The following is a 19,536-nucleotide window of genomic DNA, read 5'->3' on the forward strand; positions in this document are numbered from 1 at the left end:
AAGTGGGACAGATGTCGGTGTTGTTAGAGTGGGACCCAACGGCAGATCCAAATTCTCAACATGGTATCGAGCCAAGGCCCGTACAAGCTAACGACGCTTGTAAAAAAATAAAATAATAATAATAAATATTTTAAAAAAAAAAAAAGCCAACGAAGGTTGAAAAGAGCCGACCTCTGAGTTCCATTGAAAACAAGTGGGCCCAATGAGAGCCGACCTCTGAGTTTCAATTGCCGATGTGTGGATCTTCACGTGTAATTACACGTGAGGGGGAGTGTTGGAATCCCACATCGGTGGAGTGAAAGAAAACAAATGGGTTTAAATAGAATTACCACACTCTAACTAATACCGAGGCCTTTTGTGATAAAAACCTCACACCTGACGGATTGGGCGGGTGGTAAAGTGGGGACAGATATCGGTGTTGTTGTTGTTGCAGGCTAGAGGTTTAGCAAAGGTGGGCGTTTGGGTTTTTTTTATTGGGCTATATGGATCTATTGCAATCTCGGTTCTTTGGTTTTGACCTTCATTTTCTCGGGGTTAGCCAAGACTTTTGGTGGCTCGAGATGTGGGTGCCATATATGTACCCTTCTCTATAGTTTCGTCTAATTTATGTGTGATGGGGACCGCGGATCCTGGTGGTGATAAAGCCCTTGTTGATCTTGAGCAATCTTTCGGGAGACACCTTGTGCTTATGGATTCTTCTGGTAAGCGTAGAATTAGCATCGAAATTTTTTTTCATAAGGCAATAAAGACCAACCTAGAAGGGTCTCCCAAGTCTCCCTCATGTGTTCGCTCGAGCGTTTGTGGGCTTGGCATCCAATAAATGTTGCTACTCTAATGATCTTCTGTTGGAAGTTTGTCATACTAAGAGGCCAATCTTGATCCCCCCTAACTTGTCGGTTAGGAGTTTGGATTAAGAAATAAGGAGATGGTATTTGGTGTTTTTGTTGGCTCTGCTTTGACACTCATGGCACATTGTTCTACATTGTACAAAGAGCTATGCATGCATAGGCGGTTTCCGTTGACATTATTACATTGTGGTGGGATGCTCCTTGTTGGGCTTGTAGTTGCGCTTTGTTTTGTCCGATTTTAGGAAGATGGAGTTTGGTGCTTCTATTGGTTTTGTTCTTGACACTCATGACACGTTTGTTTGGCACTGTACAAAGAACTATGCAAGCATAGAAGTTTTTCTTTGACAGTATTACGTTGTGTTGGGATGTTATTTGCTGAGCTTGTAATTGTGCTATGTGTTATTTAGTTTGGTCTTTGTTCTTTTGACTCTTTTGTAGTCCAATGCATGTGTGGCATTCTTTTTCCTACCTCAAGGTTTTGTCCAATGTGATTTTCCCTAAAAATATTTTAATAAGGCTGTATTCCTACATGCAGGTTCTTTTGTACTGTTCATGAGCTCTACATGGTATCCTAGCTCATATCCTTCCCTATCAATCAAACTAATTAATTGATCAGAAGAATTTTTTTTCAGAAAATTTAGTAATTGACTTTTCTTTTTCACTTTGGTTACTTGGGTTCCACTAATTACTTTAGTTTAGGTCATCAACTTCCATTTTACATTTACCTTTGTTCATGCCTTTGTAAAAATCGTTTTGACTTTAAAACTAGTATCAAAGCCTAAATATGAAGAGTTCAATTTTTAAAATGAAAAAAGTGTTACATTAAGTATTTAATCCCAAATTGATTTGCTAAATAATGTGGTCGGCATGTTATCATGATCATGACCGTAAGTGATGTGGTAAACAACGTGTTCAGTAAATATAAATTAGTAATCTTATTGACTACATCTTTTTCGTAGAGATAGTGTTATTGATGCATTGGAACAACAACAAAAAATCTGAAAAATTAGTGCAACCTGGATAGCTACTCCCTCTTTGGTACATATAGTTTTGATATATATTGCTTCACTAATCATATCCCAAATCCCAAATTGAAGTTGATTCTTGATTATGTGAGATTTCTTCTTCTGAACAGAGATTTAAATCCATATTTCCCCTTTGGATATCAAATGCTCCATCTATAGCCAGATCTTCAATACCACCTCCCCAGTAGCTTGCTCCATAGTCTCCCACTGTAGTGTCAGAAACCTCAACCCCAACTTGACCATTAATTACAAATGCACCGCTGTTCTGATCAATCTGATTGGCCTTCTGCAGCTCCATATTAATCCAATCCACCATACTCATAACACCAGTATCAATAGGGAATTCATCAATCAAAGGAAATTTCCCCTCAGCCAATAAACCAGAAACATTACTTTGGTCTTGGCCATCACCTTAAGCACATAATGCAGATTCATGGTCTACCTTTGATTTCTTATCCACAAACCCTAAACCCAACTCAGAACTCTCCAAGCCCTGACCATTTTGCCAAGCCTCTTCATCAAAGATGCTACTCTTCCTCTTTTCACTGCTGGGCAAGCTGCACATCCGCTTCCCATTATTCTTGCCTTTGATTTGACTAAGGCCAGAAGGGCTTTATTTCTGATCCTCCTTTTCATTTGAGTCAGAGATTTTGAGGCAAGTCTCAGTAAGTTGCAGAAGGACTTCTTCTTGATTGACCACTTTTGACCAAATAGCAGTCTCCTTAGCAGTCATTTTATCTTGCAAACATCTGCTCTGCCTCACAAGCCTTCTCATCCTATCTGAATTAGGAGCCATGTGCTTGATCACAGCAGCCAAGACACTCACTTTCCAAGCCTTTTTAAGATCATGAGGCTTCCTATAAGGAGGAGCACCATGATCTATAGAAACCCCCTGGTCACCCCACCAAAGCTCCTCCCCTGTAGGCCACCATGGAGGAGCCAAGCCCTTCTCTAATGGGAACCTCCTCTGTGCAGGCACACAGTGCTGCATCAGAGCAGAAAGCAGAGACCCCAAAGTAGTGTCTTGCAGTTCATGAAGAAGATGAGCATAAGAGCCATGGTCCAATTCACCTTGATCAAAAATCAAAGCTGGGAAGTACTCAGCTATGGCAGTTGGGGCATTTCGGTTAAATATCACTTTGTCCTTCCACCACTCTCTCAAGCTATCAGAGGACCCTGTCACTGGCTTCCCCTTCTCAGGCACAATCCCATACACAAAGCCCTTTCCTTTGCAAACCTCCATGATTTTCACCATGTACTTGAGTATTGAATCTTGGGCTCTTGCCATTTTCTTCCGACGAGACGCCTCTTGCTTTGCTAAGGTCTCGGCTTCTTCTTCTTCTTCTTCGTCTTCTATGATTTTTCGATCCTCCTTGAACTTTCGTAACCGCATATGATCTTTCCACATTCGTTTCTTGAGCTCACCATAGCTAATGTCTTCAACTTCTTCTTCATCTTCTGCTAGCACTCCGAGGCCTAGAGGATCAACTTTTCCATGAAACTCTACCACCTATTTGTGTTGCTCTACCAAATAACCCCAATTGATATAACTACGCAATATGCATGGCCATGATGTTTTGATTAAGTTGTCTATATAAACAACTAAAAAGAACCCAAAGGCGGTGTGAAACATATTGCATGCGTAAGAAATTGCTGTACTAAGAAACTCATGATGCGTTTTGGTTTGGACTTTGGACATTGGAGAGGGGATGATGAATGATATATAGACTTGGTCCTTCCTCCTAGTTCATGCGACGTTCTCTCCATTTCACACACTGTAATTTGAGTTAGAAAAAAATAACACTATTGCCTTCTTCTAAACAAAAGAGAAAAATAATTCAACACTGGTGTATTGGCTTTTGTATCGCTCATTCATGGATGCAAGGAGCTTATCATGAGGTACAAAGTTATTATTAGATTACTGGGTTGCCATGAATTTGAGCTGGACTTTCATCATTGCGGGCCTTTTTGGTTGCTGAAGGCCCAAGTCAGAACTATGACATTCCCCAAGGCTGGAAAAAAACCCAAAAAAAAAAAAAAAAAAACTTGACCAAAAATTATCCCCCAGTCAATGCTCAATCATGCATCCCTTCATTATCTGATCATGAGGCATTCTATGATATCATACAGATTTCGTTTATACATGCAAGAAAGTAATAATTGAACAGAGATAGAAATGAAGTTACATGAATTTGCTTCAATGTTGTACCAATATATGCTGTCGTATCCTAGGACAGCATTTTTGGTCTTTCAAAATTGACTTTAGTCTCATTGTTGTTGTTCAGGGAGCTATATCCAGAAAATTCTACAATGATGAATGAGACTTTCGTTTCCCCATGAAAAAAAAGGTAAAAGAATGATACTTCTGTCATTGCTGCTAGAGAGTTTACCCAAATGGTAAAATTCAAAAAATATAAAGCAAAAGTTTCTGTTGTTGACTTTTTCTCCCATCTATTAAACCTTGGCCTTTTTTTGGTTGGGGGGGTGGGGGGTGTGGTTGTGGTTCTACAAAGACTCAACATTTCTTTCAAGCCAAAAACACAAAAACATTTTTTCCTTAGCATACGGATCGTGTTTGTCGTGTTCGTGTTGACCCGCTTTTCTTATCTAGTTAACACAACATGACCCGTTAAGTTAACGGATGAAAAATACCAAACACGAACACGACCCGTTAAAATAATGAATGACACGATACAACTCGTTTCACCGTTAAGAATAAAAAAAAATTCACAAAATTATAAGAAAAACTTAAAAAATAATTAAAAATAAACTCGATAAGAGTTTGGGGAGGGGAGAAGGAGGAGAAGAAATACGAAGAAAAATAGAAAGATATAAAGTGCAAAACTACTCCTACTCTTAACGGGTGATAACAGGTATTCTCGAAGTCATATGACTCCATCTGTTTTCAACTCGATCCATTAAGTCCCGACTCAAATACTAATTCTTTTGTACAAATTTATGTCGTATTAACGGGTCATGTACAATATTGTCATGTCTATAAGTATGGAGTCTAAAGTCTAAAGACCAGTATCTTCAAAAATTCAAACTAATTTAACCTTCACTTGTGGAGCTGGGCTTTCTAAATATCCCCCTTTTCTTCCTATATTTTACTCAAGCAGATTACCATTTTCATTACTCTCTTCTCTAGACTCCGGATATGCTGTCTCCAAATTTTGCGGCTCGTCTGTCTTTATTTTAATTTTTTGCCATCTTTCCTTACACATTAAGTTGAACACATTAAGCTTTTTGCAGTGTCATCACAATCACAAAAATCGTTTTAAGCCATGGGCCAACTATGAAGTAAACACGGCACATGTATAAGAAAAACAAGATACAAAAAGGTAAAAAGATAAAGGTCAAAGACAGATTGGCATAATAAAAGCTAATAATAGAGGAGCCAACAATGGAGTGAAATCAAAAGTTTACTTCCTATCAGAAGAAAAATAAAGGAACTAAATAAAGGTGGATTGCCAAATCACTTGTATATTGTACCAACTCTTTTCCCAAAGATGGAAAGAATGCTTTGGCAATGGGATGGCATCCATATTCCAGTGTTTATTACAAGCATATCCATGGGGTCCAAAGATGAAAGGACGTTTGACATATTTACAAAAATAATTCATCAAAAACACAAAAAGAAAAATCTCTATACGCATATCAAACTATGATTGGCAGAAACGTACGAACTGTTCAGTAAAAATAAAGGCATCATCTTATCTTTGATCTGTTTCTGGTATGAACACACTGCAATCCTAAAGTACTACTCTCCAGCTATCATTTTGACTCTTCTGCTAGAGACCCAATATAATTTATCTAACAGCTGATACATTGCTAGATCTCTCCACCTCAACACCAAGATTCTTTCTTTGCCCACTAAAAATATGCCTGCCTTAACAAATTTATATCTCCCATACTGCACAAAATTTAGTACTTGTATATACTGGAATATTCAGCCAGTGGCTACTCATAATTTCGACACCAAAAGAAGAAATAATAAGCAGAAAGATAAAAGATAATTTATATTATGTTTGATTTATTTTCTTTTGGGGTTGATTTTGATCTTCTTTTTGTGTGTCGAAAGAGAGGAAGGAAAGAAGTAGAGCAAGTAATTTTTCCAGTGAGCGGATTTTAAGGAGCCGTTGGTGGGTCTCATGTGAAACCTGAGGGCAATTCTGTCATCTGAGCACCTTTTCCAATATAATATTGATGTTGCATTGTATTGCTTTCTGACACGCACCAATTCCGCCACTGTGCCCTGTTTAAAGCAGTATTTTCTGCAATGCAATGTTGATGTTGAAACACCAAAATAAAAAAAGATAAATAAAAAATGATGAAAGAAACTCTTTGGTTTTTTTTTAGAACGAAACGATAATTTAAATTATTTTAAATTAATTTAATTTACAAGAAGGGAATGCTAGGATTTTATAATTGATTTCACACAGAAAAAAAAAAAAAAGAGAGAGGGTTTTTCCCATAAAAAAGAAGAAAGGGTTTTAGATTATTTTCCAAGAAATCTGACACACTCTACGAGGCTCTTTGCTCTCTCTCACTCACCTCCTCTGTGACTAAACCATACTGTACCAGATTCCTCTCTCTCTCTCTCTCTCTCTCTCTCTCTATGCTCTTTCAGTCTCCGTTCGTCATTTCAATATCAAGCCTCGCCATCTCTGCGAAATCTTTGTATCCCATAAAAGCCTCTGAGACGCTCAGGTTCTATTTTTTGTGGCCAACTCTTTCGCATTCATTGCTTTCAGTTTCAGCCCGTTGGGGTTTCGTTAATGGGTTTTCTTTTATGAGCCCCAACCACTCTTACACTCTGGCTCTGCTGCTTTTCTAGCTCACCCTGCTATGAAAACAACTATGTCAACAATTACTTGTCTCTGTTTTTGGCTCTGAGCTCTGTTTTATGCGAACCTCATAGTTTTACTCTGAAACAAAGTTCAACGATTTCCTCGCATTTTCGCTATCTGGGTCTTGTCTACATCTTCAAAACCAAGTCTTCCTCAAGTGGGTTTTTCGATTGCTGCAAAACCCACATATGCTTTTGGGAGCCGTAACGGTAAATGCTCTGTTTTTCCTCTGATCAGCAATATAAGGTTTGGGTTTAAAGAAAGGGTTTTTCTTATTTTTCCAAAGCTGTTCTTTTTAATTCATTTTCTTGGTAGTTTGTTTTTGCTTTGAGAAGAGTGTTTTCAGTCTTTTTGAGACGTTTAAAATGGGTTTTCTTTAACAGATTTTTTTGACAAGTTGGGCTCTTTGTGCTTTCATGAAACGGTTTTCTTTCTTTTTCAGAGGTTATGTTTGGTTACCAAGAAAATGAGCGTAATTTCATGAGCTGTGTCCCAAAAATTTCCGTCTAAAATGGGTGGTGCAAACTCTAAAACCGAGAAGGACGAAGCTCTGCGTCTCTGCAGAGAGCGCAAGAGATTCATCAAGCAAGCAATTGATTCAAGGTATGCTTTAGCAGCTTCTCATGTATCTTACATCAACTCCCTTAGAAACATTGGCATTGCGCTTCGGCGATACGCCGAGGCTGAGGTGTTGATAGAGTCGTCTCTGTCAACATCAGACAAGACCCCATCACACTCCTCCTACCCTTCACCGTCGCCATCGCCTATGGCTGAGGCTTCTGACTCGCCTATGCACAGTGAGAGACCCATTTCGCCTCCTGTGGCGACTCTGAGTTATATGAGGTCAGGAGGTGGTGCTGCTGTGACTGTAAGGTTCAATCCGCTTAGTAGTAGTTATATGGATGACGATATTCCGTTGCCACCACCACCACCTCCTCTGCCTGAGGAAGATTCGTCTTGGGATTATTTTGATCCTGTTGATGAGAGTGAGAGCTTTAGGTTTGTGGGAAATAGTGGAGTGGATGTGAATTTTGATGATATCAGAGGGTGGAGACAGGTGAGGGGTGAAGAAACTAATCATAGTGTGGTGGAGGAGACAAGGAGATGGGCAAAAGTTGGATTAGATGGAAGTAATGAACATCATGAAGGAAGTGAAAGGCTGATAATCGAGCAAAGGGCTTCCGAAGGTTCTGGTCATTCGATGACTCAAAATGATAGTGTAGAGCATAATGGCAATTTGATGAACTCGGGAGGAGTTGATGGGTCTCTGCAAGCAGGTCATGGTGAAGCGAGACAGTTAAACATGGGACGTAATGCCAATGGGGCAGCTAGAAATTTGACAGGTCAAGTTGCACTTGAGCAGTCTGGTTCGAAGAGAAGGGAGAAAGATTTATGTGCAGAAAGAGAGGACCCTTCAGAGTTTATCACCCACAGAGCTAAAGATTTTCTTTCAAGCATAAAGGATATTGAGCATCGCTTTTTCAGAGCTGCAGAATCAGGTAGAGAGGTCTCCAGGATGCTTGAGTCAAACAAAATCAGGGTTGGATATTCAGAGGCAAAAGGTAATTTTTAATGTTGGTTGGAGAGTGTTGTGTTTTGTTTGTCTACTTAAACTGCTGAATTAAATCCCAGCATTTGCTTGGCTTTGTGCTAGTGCCACTGATAATTTTAGTTGGTTGAAAAAAAATGCTTGTTTTTTCTCCATAAACTCTTTCTGACTATTCAAGTTTTGCAGGTAGGTCATCAGCTTTGGCTGTTGTCACTGCTTTCCAGATCATTTTCTGCCGTGGAAAGACTGCACTTGTTTCTCAAGGTAAGTTGTTACAATTGATATGTCACAAGCTAATTATCAATCCATTAAATACTTTAGGGTTTGGATCCTAGTAATCCTTTGGTTTTGTTTGAGGTCTTTTCCATTCACTCATCACTTCTGGTTTTGTAAAATCCTAGTAATCCTTTGATAAGTTAAAGTTCTTTTATTTGAAGCAGAGGAGTTGTGTCTCGGACACAAAGAAGCAGACAAACATAGTTCATCCCTTTAATTTTGATTTGTTGTGTGGCATTTGTTGGATCAGTTGGTTCAAATGTATTATTTGCATATCATGCAGCCAAACAAATGAAGCCTCTTCAACCTATTCACATTTTATTTAATGGAGGATAACTCTTTTACAGAATGATTGGAAACTCCTGTGTCTTTTCCCACCATAATATGAGATCTTAATGTCTTTTTCAGAACCTACTCAACATGCAACGAAAGTTATTACCTGGAAGAGGACAACATCTTCGAGGTCATCTTCGTCAAGGAATGCTCTTGCCACAGCATCAAAAGATGATGTTGATGACAGTGGAAGTGATTTTGTTGAAGAGTTTTGCATGATTGCTGGAAGTCATTCCTCCACTCTGGAGAGACTATATGCTTGGGAAAGAAAACTCTATGACGAAGTAAAGGTACTTTGTTGAAGCCTCTGCATTCTTTTATTAAAGAGTCAAGTGTCTTGCTGGACCTTTTCATTTCTGTAATCTATTGTTCCATGCTTTTAAACAATCTGCCACGTGATCTGCTTACCTCAATCCATGATTCAGCACATAAATGTGAATGCATGAATACTCCTGGCTTGGTAGGGCCCGACAAAAAAAAAAGATGAATTATTATTAGGGTAATAATATATGAAAAAGGATCTTCCTAACAATCTTGTTTATATGGCAGAACTGGTTTTTCAATAGATGTTTTGCACACAAGAACACCCATATGCACATACATATACGTACTTTGAAAGAAATAGTTGAGAGGGAAAGAGATACTCTGTCTTGTGGAGAGTATGATTATTTGATGAAATCAGTTGGTAGATGGAGTGAATATTGCTCGAAACATCAACTTTTTATTATTGCATCTCGTGAACCCTGTTTCTCTGACATTGAATACAGGAGAAAAGATAATGATTGATAATTTTTTTTTCTTTTTGCCATAGTGATCAAACTTATTATGTTATTGGTTTTCTAGCTTTTTAATCATCTTCTCACATATTTTTTTGGTTCTCGTAGGCAAGTGAATCTATTAGGAAGGTGTATGATCAGAAGTGTGATCAACTTAGGAATCAGTTTGCAAAGGATTGTAGCAGTCAAGTTATTGATAAAACCCGGGCAGTTGTAAAGGATCTTCATTCACGAATAAGAGTGGCAATTCACGCTGTTGAATCAATATCAAAGCGGATTGAGAAAATGAGAGATGAAGAATTGCATCCACAACTTTTAGAACTTACTCAGGGGTACGTAGGATCCTCTTGTTCCCATAATGGACTTCGTGGCCACTAAATATTATTTACCAATCGTTGGAATTCATTTTTTTTTTTTTTTGGTTTCAAAGCATCACTAACCTTGTATTTGTGAATGGTGATTCTGTGTAGATTGACCAGAATGTGGAAGGCCATGCTTGAATGCCACCATGCGCAGTATATTACCATCTCATTGGCATATCATTCGAAGAGCTCAACAGTAACTTCCCAAGGAGATTCCCGCAGGCTGATCATGGCCCAACTTTTGGATGAGATTGAATGTTTTGGCCTAAGCTTTGCAAACTGGATCAACAGCCATACGTCATATGTTGAAGCTCTCAATGGTTGGCTACATAACTGCATCATGCAACCAAGGGAGCGTTCCAAAAGCAGAAGGCCATTTTCCCCTCGTCGAGTTGTGGCCCCACCTATATTTGTTCTCTTTCGAGATTGGGCAGCCGGGATCCAAGCATTGCCGTCTAATGAACTTACTGATGCAATCAGAACCTTCTTATCAGATCTGCGTCATTTGATGGCACAACAAGCAGATGCACAGAAAAACCAGAGGACAGCTGATGCAAACAACGGAGAATCAGAGAACAAAGATGACGCGAACAGCGAAGAATCATCTCCAAACCTGAGCTGCATACATTCGAGCTTGACAAAGGTTCTGGATAGACTGACTAAATTTTCCGAGGAATCATTAAAGATGTATGAAGATATCAGACAGAAAAGTGAAGCAGCTCGAATTGCATATCTAAACTGCAGGCCCATTAGATATCAGACAGAAAAGTGAATCAGCTCGAATTGCATATCTAAACTGCAGGCCCATTAGATACTAAGTTTATGTAATTATTACATATAAGCATCTCATAAGTTTGTGATTGGATACAGGTGTGTAAAGTTGAATTATTGCAAAGAGCTTTTGGGTAGGAAAAGTGCAAATTTTTGGGCAAGTGCATACGATTTTAGAACTGAAATAGGAAGAGTTTTCTGCCAGAACTTATAAGTTTCGTGATTGGTTATGTTGTTATGCAACTAGTCTCAGATAGTGCTTTGTTTGTTTGCTCTCCTTATGGGGCGGAAAAAGAAAAACCTGTTCTGGTTAAGATAATGGAAGACATCTGCAATTTCCAATTTACAGGCAAAGGTTCCCTTGCCATGCAATCCGCATTTAAAACTTGTATGTCATATATCAAGCACCAATTCCTTTTTGAATAAGAATTTATAATGCTACAAGTTACAACAGTACATGACTATTCCTGCCCAGAAATATCACTTTGTCCCCAGACTCTCAATAACCAATTATTGTAAGAAGCCAAAGTTTGTATTTTCTATATAAAAAAAAAGGTATGGTAAGAAAAGCAAGAACCCCTTTAACCAATCAAAGCTTCCTTGTTATGCCAATTTGGCTTTGACAATTATTTCCTGCTTTTTCTTTTTCTATAAGAATTAAAAGCCCACGTATTGTGTGTAATGAGAGTAGGCATCTGACTGCATTGCAATTGGGGCCCGTGTAACATGATCTGGAATATCAAAAGCGTCAATCAGTTCCCTTGCTATATTTCTCACTCGGAAACTCAGATATTCTGAGAGTTTGTGGATTGCCTGCACAGACGGAAATCATCAGTCAAAATTGGGAGTTTCAGGGCATTCCTTCTAAAGCCATGCATGATGCATTTGTGACTACGTCTATTCAGGCTTACATATGGTTTCCGTTATCCTGACTCATAGTGAAAGCATAGAATCAAAAGATTTTTAGTTTTATTTTTCATGCTTCATTGGATTATTAGTCAAGGTGTTTAAATACCTTAGCTTTGTTTGGTGCCACATAATCAACATTACGATAGGTTCCTATATCTTTCCAGATTCGTTCCAAGGCATAAAGATCACAAACGAGTTTCAAAGCAGCTCGAGAACTTGCATCCGGACAGCTGGCACATAAATAGCCCAAATTAGAAATACAAAACCATAATGGAAGGAGAGAAATGAAAGTAACAGAGAAATAAGAATTACTTCTGAACAGATTCGATAAATTTGGCAAGGATGACAGACTCAATATGGGACTCTGCAAGTGTCAAAAGGTGATTTAAGCATCTATTCCAAGCACCAAAACTTCCAAGTGTTTTAGAGTGCTTGCGTAGTCTAACGGCAACACTTTGGAGTAATCGAGAAGTTCGATACTGCAAGAGGAAAATTATGTGACTAAAATTTCAGTTTTGATTTTATACTAAAAGTATTTGAATTCACCAAAAAGAAAAGTAGGATTTTAATCAGAAAACCAAGATAAAACTCACTCTAAAAGCATCCAACTGGAACTTAGGATCTCGCAAATGTTCTTCACTTTCCCAACGAGCAGTCACTGGATTTGGCTGAGATAAATATGAGTTCATGGACTCTCTAAGGTAGTTCCATGTAACAGTGAGTGTGCCCCCTTGAAATTTCTCCTTGTATTGCTTCAACAGATCACCTGCCACCTGCATCACAAGTGAAAAATTGCATTGTAGGAATTGCTTTACGACAATTTTTTTGGCATATCTATTTCATCTCTTGTTCGAACACTTCATGCTCTACTGATTTGGAACCCATGAATGTTTTATCCTATAAAACAAACTAGAGCATACATCATAAACACTCCAAGCAAGAGTGTAGAGAAAGTGATGTGTTAGCAACCTGTTGTAGAAGCACTGTGTTGTCCCCTTCAAATGTCTGAAAAATGTCATGGTCATTCCTCAAGCTACCAAAGCGGTTGACAGCAGCATACCCATGGCCTCCACAAGCTTCCCTGCAGATACTCAATGACTTTGCTGTATATCCTGTCACATAAGCCTTGAGCCCTGCCGAAAGCGAATGGACATCACCAACCAATTGTTCATCATGAGTCTTTTTCATCTCGGCATATTTCTCCACCAAATGCAGCGTGGCAAAATGGAATGCATAAGTTGAAGCCAGCATTGGCATTAACTTGTGCTGATGGGACTGGTAATCAAGAATAGTAACTTCAGGTTGCTTAGGAGGACCAAATTGTTGACGCAGTAGAGAATATCGAATTGCAATTATGGCAGCAATCTTGAGGACACTAACTGAAGAATATGCAAGGCCGACTCTCCCACCTACAAGTTCCCCTAGTGTGGCAGCAAACCTTTTATTTATAGATGGTAAGCTGCTTGTGTATTTCCCATCCCGGGAGACATCTCCAAATCGATTAAGAAGATTATCACGAGGGATTCTCACTGAGCGGAATCTTAATGCTCCATTGTCCACCCCATTCAGACCAACCTTATGGCCACAATCATGTATCTCAATCCCTGGAAGAGTTTGGTGGGTCTCGAAATCCCTTATTGGCACAATGAAGGCATGGACACCCATATCAGAAACTCCTTTGGTATCGTGAGTTGGCAACATCAGCTTAGCAAAAACTGTAGCAAACTTGCCATGAACAGCAGCATTGCCAATCCACCATTTGATGGCACCATCATTGGGTGTGTCAATTATAAATTCATCTGTGAGTGGATCAAATGTTGCCACAGTTTGTAGACCTTGAACATTTGAGCCTTTAGGCACCAAAATAAAAAACAAATGAGGTTAGATCTGAATTCTAGATATAGTAATGCACCAGTACCTAAGAAATATAAACATAAAACAAATAATAACAAAGAAATGTGAACCAAAAGATGATCGATAACTATCATGAACCTGTCTCTTCTAAAAAAACAAAAGGGGATAATTAGCACCAACCAATCAACAGTTATTATATTAACCTGGCGAAAGGTTGATAGACTCTGGTTGTTATACGTATTTCAGCATCCAGTCCATACAACTCTGACACTCCAGAACTAAGTGACTAACAAGTCATCAAGAATCTTGGAGAACTTTCTTCATGCTATCTCACACATCATTAATCTTTTGCTCATTGGACACTTTTCTCCATGTGATTTGACTTCCTCAGAATAATATTAGTCATTAAGAATTACGATTTGTGCCCACTGAAGTAAAAACTGCAAAAAGTTGTACAAGGGGCAGACCAATTCTTTCCACATAATCAAGATGCTTGAACACACAATGAAAGCACGTCTTGAGATGTCACAGAAATTAAGTGTAATTTTAATATCAGCTTGGGCAAAAGCAACCAAACAAGTAAATAACTGGAAGTAACAGAAACAGCTCACCGTGATGCAGTTCTGTCATAGCAAAACAACCTGGATAATCCATATTGTCAATACCATCAAAATACTTGTCCTTGTGTTTTTTAGTTCCTAAATTGAGTATAGAACCTCCCCAAAGACTGCACAAGTGAGGGGAAAAAAATCAGTGTGATAAAACACAAATTGTAAAGATTAAGGCAATTAACCATCAAACTACGTTTCAGGTAAGCACATACTGGAAGAGAAAAGGCCCCATGACAAGTTTTTGTCAATCTAAGAACCATGAAATTACATCAATTGAATCCAAACACAAAAAATCAGCAATAACGAATGTGATGATAAACTCTGCGGACCCTCTATTTTAATGGAAATTTCTGCCTTAAAAAATTCATTGTAGTTCATATAAATATAGTAACCGTCCATTCCAGAATATTCAATTTGCACAACAAGGCATGTAGGCTATCACAAGGTTCCCACCACATGAAAATTGTCTTAATTGTCCCTTGCTCACCTCATGAACCTTCTGCATGTTCTCAAATTTTTTATAAAAACTTGATTTTGCTATTATAGTCCCAATGTTGACACGCATCCACCTTAATCCCATCCTGCTATTTCTAATCATGCACATTGCACCTCAATCACCAAATTTTCATCTATGCTCATGGGTGGCCTTACAGCAGTGTTAGTATAGGGTTTTCCATTTTTAACAAATTTTGTTGGTTTACCATTGTTCCAATAGCTTGAGCTGTTAGAATGTGAACCAACAGTTATTTTATACCGTAAACAGCCTCCCTCACAAGTGGGAACTAACACATGAACTACTTGAATTAAATTGTGAGAAAATACGGCAGAGCGCGGACCTCCACCTCCTCTCCATTACAAGCTGAATTTCACTGGTTTATCACTGGTCCCAAAAACATAAGCTTTTGGATGTGGACCACCAATTGTTTTGTATTGTAACAGTTTTGTCTACTTACATATATATGTACCTCTGTGTGTGGAGCAGAAACAAATTTACTGCAGTAACAATCATCCAAAAGCAATTACAACACAGAGTAAAACAAACACATACTATGATGTACTAAGAGCGAAAGCTATGATTTGGGAAATCGAACGAGACAATTCAAAGAATCATGGTCATCTGTCATGGTAAACCCACCAATCCAATAATCAAACAAGACAAAACCCATGTCAAAAAACACCTTTTCCCCAAAAATTCCGATCCCAAACTCCAAATTAAAAGCCATCATTAGCAACCAAATGCCACAAAACCCAGAACCAGAAAAGCACAACAATAAACATCATAGTAGCAATAATCACCTGTACTGCACCCCCATCTTAATCGCAAGAGACACGTCCACGCTTCCAACGGCTTCCAAAATAGCAAAGTACTTAGCCGGGTCTTCAACCACGCACCTGAAAGGCCTAATCCCAGCATCTCTGACCAACGCAACAAGCTGCCTCATACAAAGCTCACGGTGATCATCCTTCAAAATCTCAAGTGGCGTCTGAAGATCAGGCCTGTTGTTGAAGTAGTCCAAAACTCTGTCTTGAATGTCTTTATGCTTGCCTCTCAAGTAATTGGAAAGACTATCTGTGTCCACCTTCAGCGTCGCCGCTTTGGCGCACTCTAGCAGCTGAAGCTGGTGGTGGGTGGCGTCGTTTTGAGGTTGTGGGTAATTGGGTGTCAGGTGCAAGGACAGCCGTTGGATGCGCCTGTTGGTAATGGACTGTGATTCGTCCTCCCCCGTCGGATCTGGGTATGGGCTTTGCATTTTTATGTTTTAATCAGAGACAGAGAGTCGGTGGAGGAGGAGGAAGAAGAGGTTGGCTGGTTTGTGGAGAAGGTTTGAAAATTCGAAATGGGAAAGATCCGCTGGTTCGTTTCCTTATACGCGAGAGGCGATGCGGGGGATGTTGGCGTGGCGGCTGCGGATTGGTGTGGAAGTTGGCAGTTAGTCTTGGCGCGCGTTTCAATGTCATGGGATATGTATGCACGATCGAGGGTGATGTGATGTAAATATGGATTTTAGATCAAATTTGATCTTAGTGACGTATCGTTGCTTCCATTCAATAAATGCTTAATATCACATAACGTTCTTAAGATTAGGTTTACAAAATTATCATATTGTATTTTTAATTTTTAATTTTTTTTTGTAATTCGTGGTCTTTAAGATTAGTATATGTGATTATAAATAGTCTCTACTGTTAGTTTTTGTTAAAAATTAGTTAGTTTCTGACGCATATATATATCACAAAACATCTCTGAGGTTCACGCACTTATCACAAATGGTCCCTGTGAAATTTTTTAATTTTTTAAATTTAAAATTCATAAAATTTGGTTTTCTTTTTAAAATTTTATGAATTTTAAATTATTTAAAAATATATATTGTATTTTAAATACACTTGACACTATATTATTGGAGATGTAGGCTCCGCATATATGTCACATTAACAAACTAATAGAGTTTTTAAAAAATACTTTAAAATTTATAAAATTTAAAAATGAAAAAAAAACCAAGGGTTTAAGGTTCATAAATGGTCCTCAAGGTTAAAATCCGTCTATAAATGGTTTTTTCATTTTTAAATTTCATGAATTTTAAATTATTTTTAAAAAACTTCATTAGTTTATTGATGTGGCATATATGTGGAGTCCACATCTTCAAAAGTATAGTGTCACATGTATTTAAAATACAATATATATTTTTAAATAATTTAAATGAAAAAAATAAAATCCCAATGACCATTTGTGATAGGTGTGTGAACATCAGGGATGTTTTGTGATATATATATATATATATATGCCACGTCAGCAAACTAATTGAATTTTTTATGGAACCTAACGGTATGGACCATTTGTGATCACACATACTAACATTGAAGACCACAAATGACACCAAAAAAAAAAAAACATTAAAGTTGCAATATGATAGTTTCGTAAATCTTAGAGACGTTTTGTGATATTATAGTTGGTGGATACTTAAATACTTTCCATTCTTGCATTTTCTCTCTCCTCTTATTCGACATTATTTAACCAAATCCAATAGTTAAACTATATTTATCTTAATTGAGGTCTTGATATTTTTTTGGTTTGTGGAGGTTGAGTTTTGCAAATGAATGCGATCTTCTGTTTTCTGGAATTTCCAGTTTAAAATGACTTGCACACCTTAATCTAGTCTCTCCAAGCGTTTTAGTTTTATATGGTGCTTGGTTTAACCAAGTGTGCTAGTTTATTTGGCAAATCTATATTCGCTCTTTGTGAATGTGATTGGGGGAAGATTATATTTTCTTGATGATGTTGATGTATCCCCTTTTTGGAGTTGTATCACTGTTTGTGGCTAAATTCTTAATATGATTTTCACTTGATAAAAGAAAATATGCTAATCTAATCGAATTCAATTCAATTTTGATGTGGACTTTGGAGGATTGAATTGGATTTCTAAATTCAAAATATGACGTAATTGGATTAAATGACACAACTTCTGAGAATACAATGAAATTCAATTTAATCTATTGATTGTAGTTTATTTCTCTTTTTTTTTTTTTCTTTTTTTGTTATGTTTGTTATTTTTCTAATGATATAGGTGTTTGAAATTGATATGAAGAAGTTAAGTCATTTGATGGAATTATATTAGTATTTATTTAGTACATCTAAGAAAATCTTCTTTGTTAATCAAAGAGGGTTAAATACCTAAATAAGTGTTTCATTGAAAAAAAGGCCAAAGCGGCGCCAGCAAAACACAGCAAACAAGACAGAGGCTAAATTAAGCTCCAGACAGAGAGCTGAGACAAACAGCCTAAGCCACAAAACAGCAAAACTCCACGAGGACAAGGGAGGCCATTTGACGGTAAAACTCCCACAAGAGATGGAGGTAGCGTGACAGCCCAACTTTCCAGTTGCTCTGCTCTGATTCCTTGCTCGTCAACAACAATAAACAAGCGAAACTTGGGCTAGTTGACAATGAACAAATGTTGCACAAAGCGGCCCAACAAAGCCCAACCCTTAAATGAGTCGCAAGACCAACTGCAACGATTGGGATGAATGAAAACAACACCAACTGCAACGACACAATAAACTTCAAACTGCTCTACTGCAAAACTGTCTTGTAAGTTGTAACTACTCCACTGCTAAAATGGCTTGTAACTGCCTACAAACTTTGGTGGCCATGTTTATCCCAAGTTGTCGTTGTCCATCCATGGATGTGGAACAATTGGCATTGGTATTGTGAGAGAAAGGTTGGGGGTTGGTTACGGGTGGGGATGGAGATGGGGCTATGGGTGGGTTACGGGGGGTGGTTGGTCTTTCTTGGCCAAACAAAATGCAAACACAATTTTTACACTTTCTCACTCCCATTGCGTACTTTTTCTCGCTTGTTATCTCATGCAATGACTTCTTTTTGAGCACATACATAGCATGTAGGAAAATTTCTAGTATTATAGAACCAAACACTTTTATTTAGCATTAAAATCTTGTTCAACATTTACATTTATCAAAATGTGTGAATGATTGAACAATGTGTAACTAAGAGCATTTATAATAGCCTCTTAAACAATTTTGGAACTCTAAAATAGATAAGTCACATCAACAAAATTCTCTCCAATAGCCTTGTCAAACTCAGTCATCAAACCTGCAATCTTTTTTTTCTATCAGTCATCAAACCTGCAACCTTTTTTTTTATCTTCACGATTGGTAAGTTGACTTTGACTCTTCAAAATATTTAATTTTACTTTGGAAAAACAAAACCTACATTGAAAGTGTTAAAGTCATGCATTTTTTTTAAAGTAATAAATGCACTCTTAACATGTTTTCATATTTTTCATTCTTTTCCATGACACTGCATTAATTGAATTGAAGAGTCTGAGGCATAAAATTTTAAAGTAGCAAATAAACCTTTTCAATTTTCCACATAGGTCAACAAACTTTAATTTGAAGAGTTTAATTTACTACTATTGTTGGAGATGCGCGTAGCAAATTTATCTCTTCAAATAAAAGTTTGTTAACCTATGTGGCAATTTGAAAAGGCTTACTTGTTATTTTAATAATTTATGCCCCAACAGACTCTTCAATTCAAGTAATGCAATGTTATAAAAAAAACAATGAAAAATATTACTTATTTATTATTTGAAAAATAAAAAATGCATGTGATTTTTAAAATATAAAAAAAAAAACCGTGGTCAACTTATCAATCCTGAAGAGAGAAAAAGAGATTGCATATTTGATGACTAGATTTTTATTTTTTGATCGAAAGAATGAACATGTTATTACCAAACAGATATTACAAAAAGCCCAAAACAAAGTCAGGAAAACAAAAACAAGGGCTCAACCAAAAAAAGAAAACAATAGTCCAATTCCAAGTACAAACACCACCGTCACCGGATCTACCGCCACCTTCATT

At 37.7% G+C, this 19,536-nt stretch overlaps 2 protein-coding genes and 1 pseudogene across 3 annotated transcripts; 1 reads left to right on the plus strand and 2 right to left on the minus strand.

The window, feature by feature from the left end:
- Positions 1-1,916: 1,916 nt before the first annotated feature.
- On the minus strand, positions 1,917-3,377 carry LOC103332672 (putative ETHYLENE INSENSITIVE 3-like 4 protein; annotated as a pseudogene).
- Positions 3,378-6,365: 2,988 nt separating this feature from the next.
- Positions 6,366-10,951, plus strand: LOC103333742 (bZIP transcription factor, putative (DUF630 and DUF632)). Of its 2 annotated transcripts, none has more exons than XM_089050638.1 (6): positions 6,366-6,932; positions 7,166-8,285; positions 8,459-8,536; positions 8,957-9,171; positions 9,766-9,989; positions 10,128-10,951. In XM_089050638.1, the coding sequence occupies exons 2-6, from the start codon at positions 7,235-7,237 to the stop codon at positions 10,789-10,791; spliced, it is 2,232 nt and encodes a 743-aa protein (XP_088906764.1). In that variant the 5' UTR covers positions 6,366-6,932; positions 7,166-7,234; the 3' UTR covers positions 10,792-10,951. The 2 variants fall into 2 exon arrangements, with proteins under 2 accessions (XP_088906764.1, XP_088906769.1); XM_089050643.1 differs by having other exon boundaries at positions 6,828-6,969.
- Positions 10,952-11,168: 217 nt separating this feature from the next.
- ACX2 (acyl-CoA oxidase 2) lies at positions 11,169-16,023 on the minus strand. Its single transcript, XM_008236430.3, has 7 exons — positions 15,461-16,023; positions 14,165-14,280; positions 12,669-13,549; positions 12,293-12,472; positions 12,012-12,178; positions 11,806-11,929; positions 11,169-11,603 (listed from the first exon to the last, which is right to left on the minus strand). Exons 1-7 carry the CDS (start codon positions 15,913-15,915, stop codon positions 11,448-11,450), a joined length of 2,079 nt encoding a protein of 692 aa, XP_008234652.2. The 5' UTR covers positions 15,916-16,023; the 3' UTR covers positions 11,169-11,447.
- Positions 16,024-19,536: the final 3,513 nt, after the last annotated feature.

Source organism: Prunus mume, linkage group LG1 (genome assembly GCF_029339155.1).
Source record: "Prunus mume cultivar Tortuosa linkage group LG1, ASM2933915v1, whole genome shotgun sequence".
NCBI classification, from domain to species: Eukaryota; Viridiplantae; Streptophyta; class Magnoliopsida; order Rosales; family Rosaceae; genus Prunus; species Prunus mume.

Bases quoted from the DNA above. Each gene is read 5' to 3' on its own strand.
- LOC103333742 (XM_089050638.1), top strand. From the start codon at position 7,235: ATGGGTGGTGCAAACTCTAAAACCGAGAAGGACGAAGCTCTGCGTCTC. The intron at 8,286-8,458 runs GTAATTTTTAAT...CAAGTTTTGCAG, and splicing joins TGGATATTCAGAGGCAAAAG to GTAGGTCATCAGCTTTGGCT. The intron at 9,172-9,765 runs GTACTTTGTTGA...TGGTTCTCGTAG, and splicing joins AACTCTATGACGAAGTAAAG to GCAAGTGAATCTATTAGGAA.
- ACX2 (XM_008236430.3), bottom strand. From the start codon at position 15,915: ATGCAAAGCCCATACCCAGATCCGACGGGGGAGGACGAATCACAGTCC. The intron at 12,179-12,292 runs GTGAGTTTTATC...TTCCTCTTGCAG, and splicing joins TCCAGTTGGATGCTTTTAGA to TATCGAACTTCTCGATTACT. The intron at 11,930-12,011 runs GTAATTCTTATT...TTTATGTGCCAG, and splicing joins TTTATCGAATCTGTTCAGAA to CTGTCCGGATGCAAGTTCTC.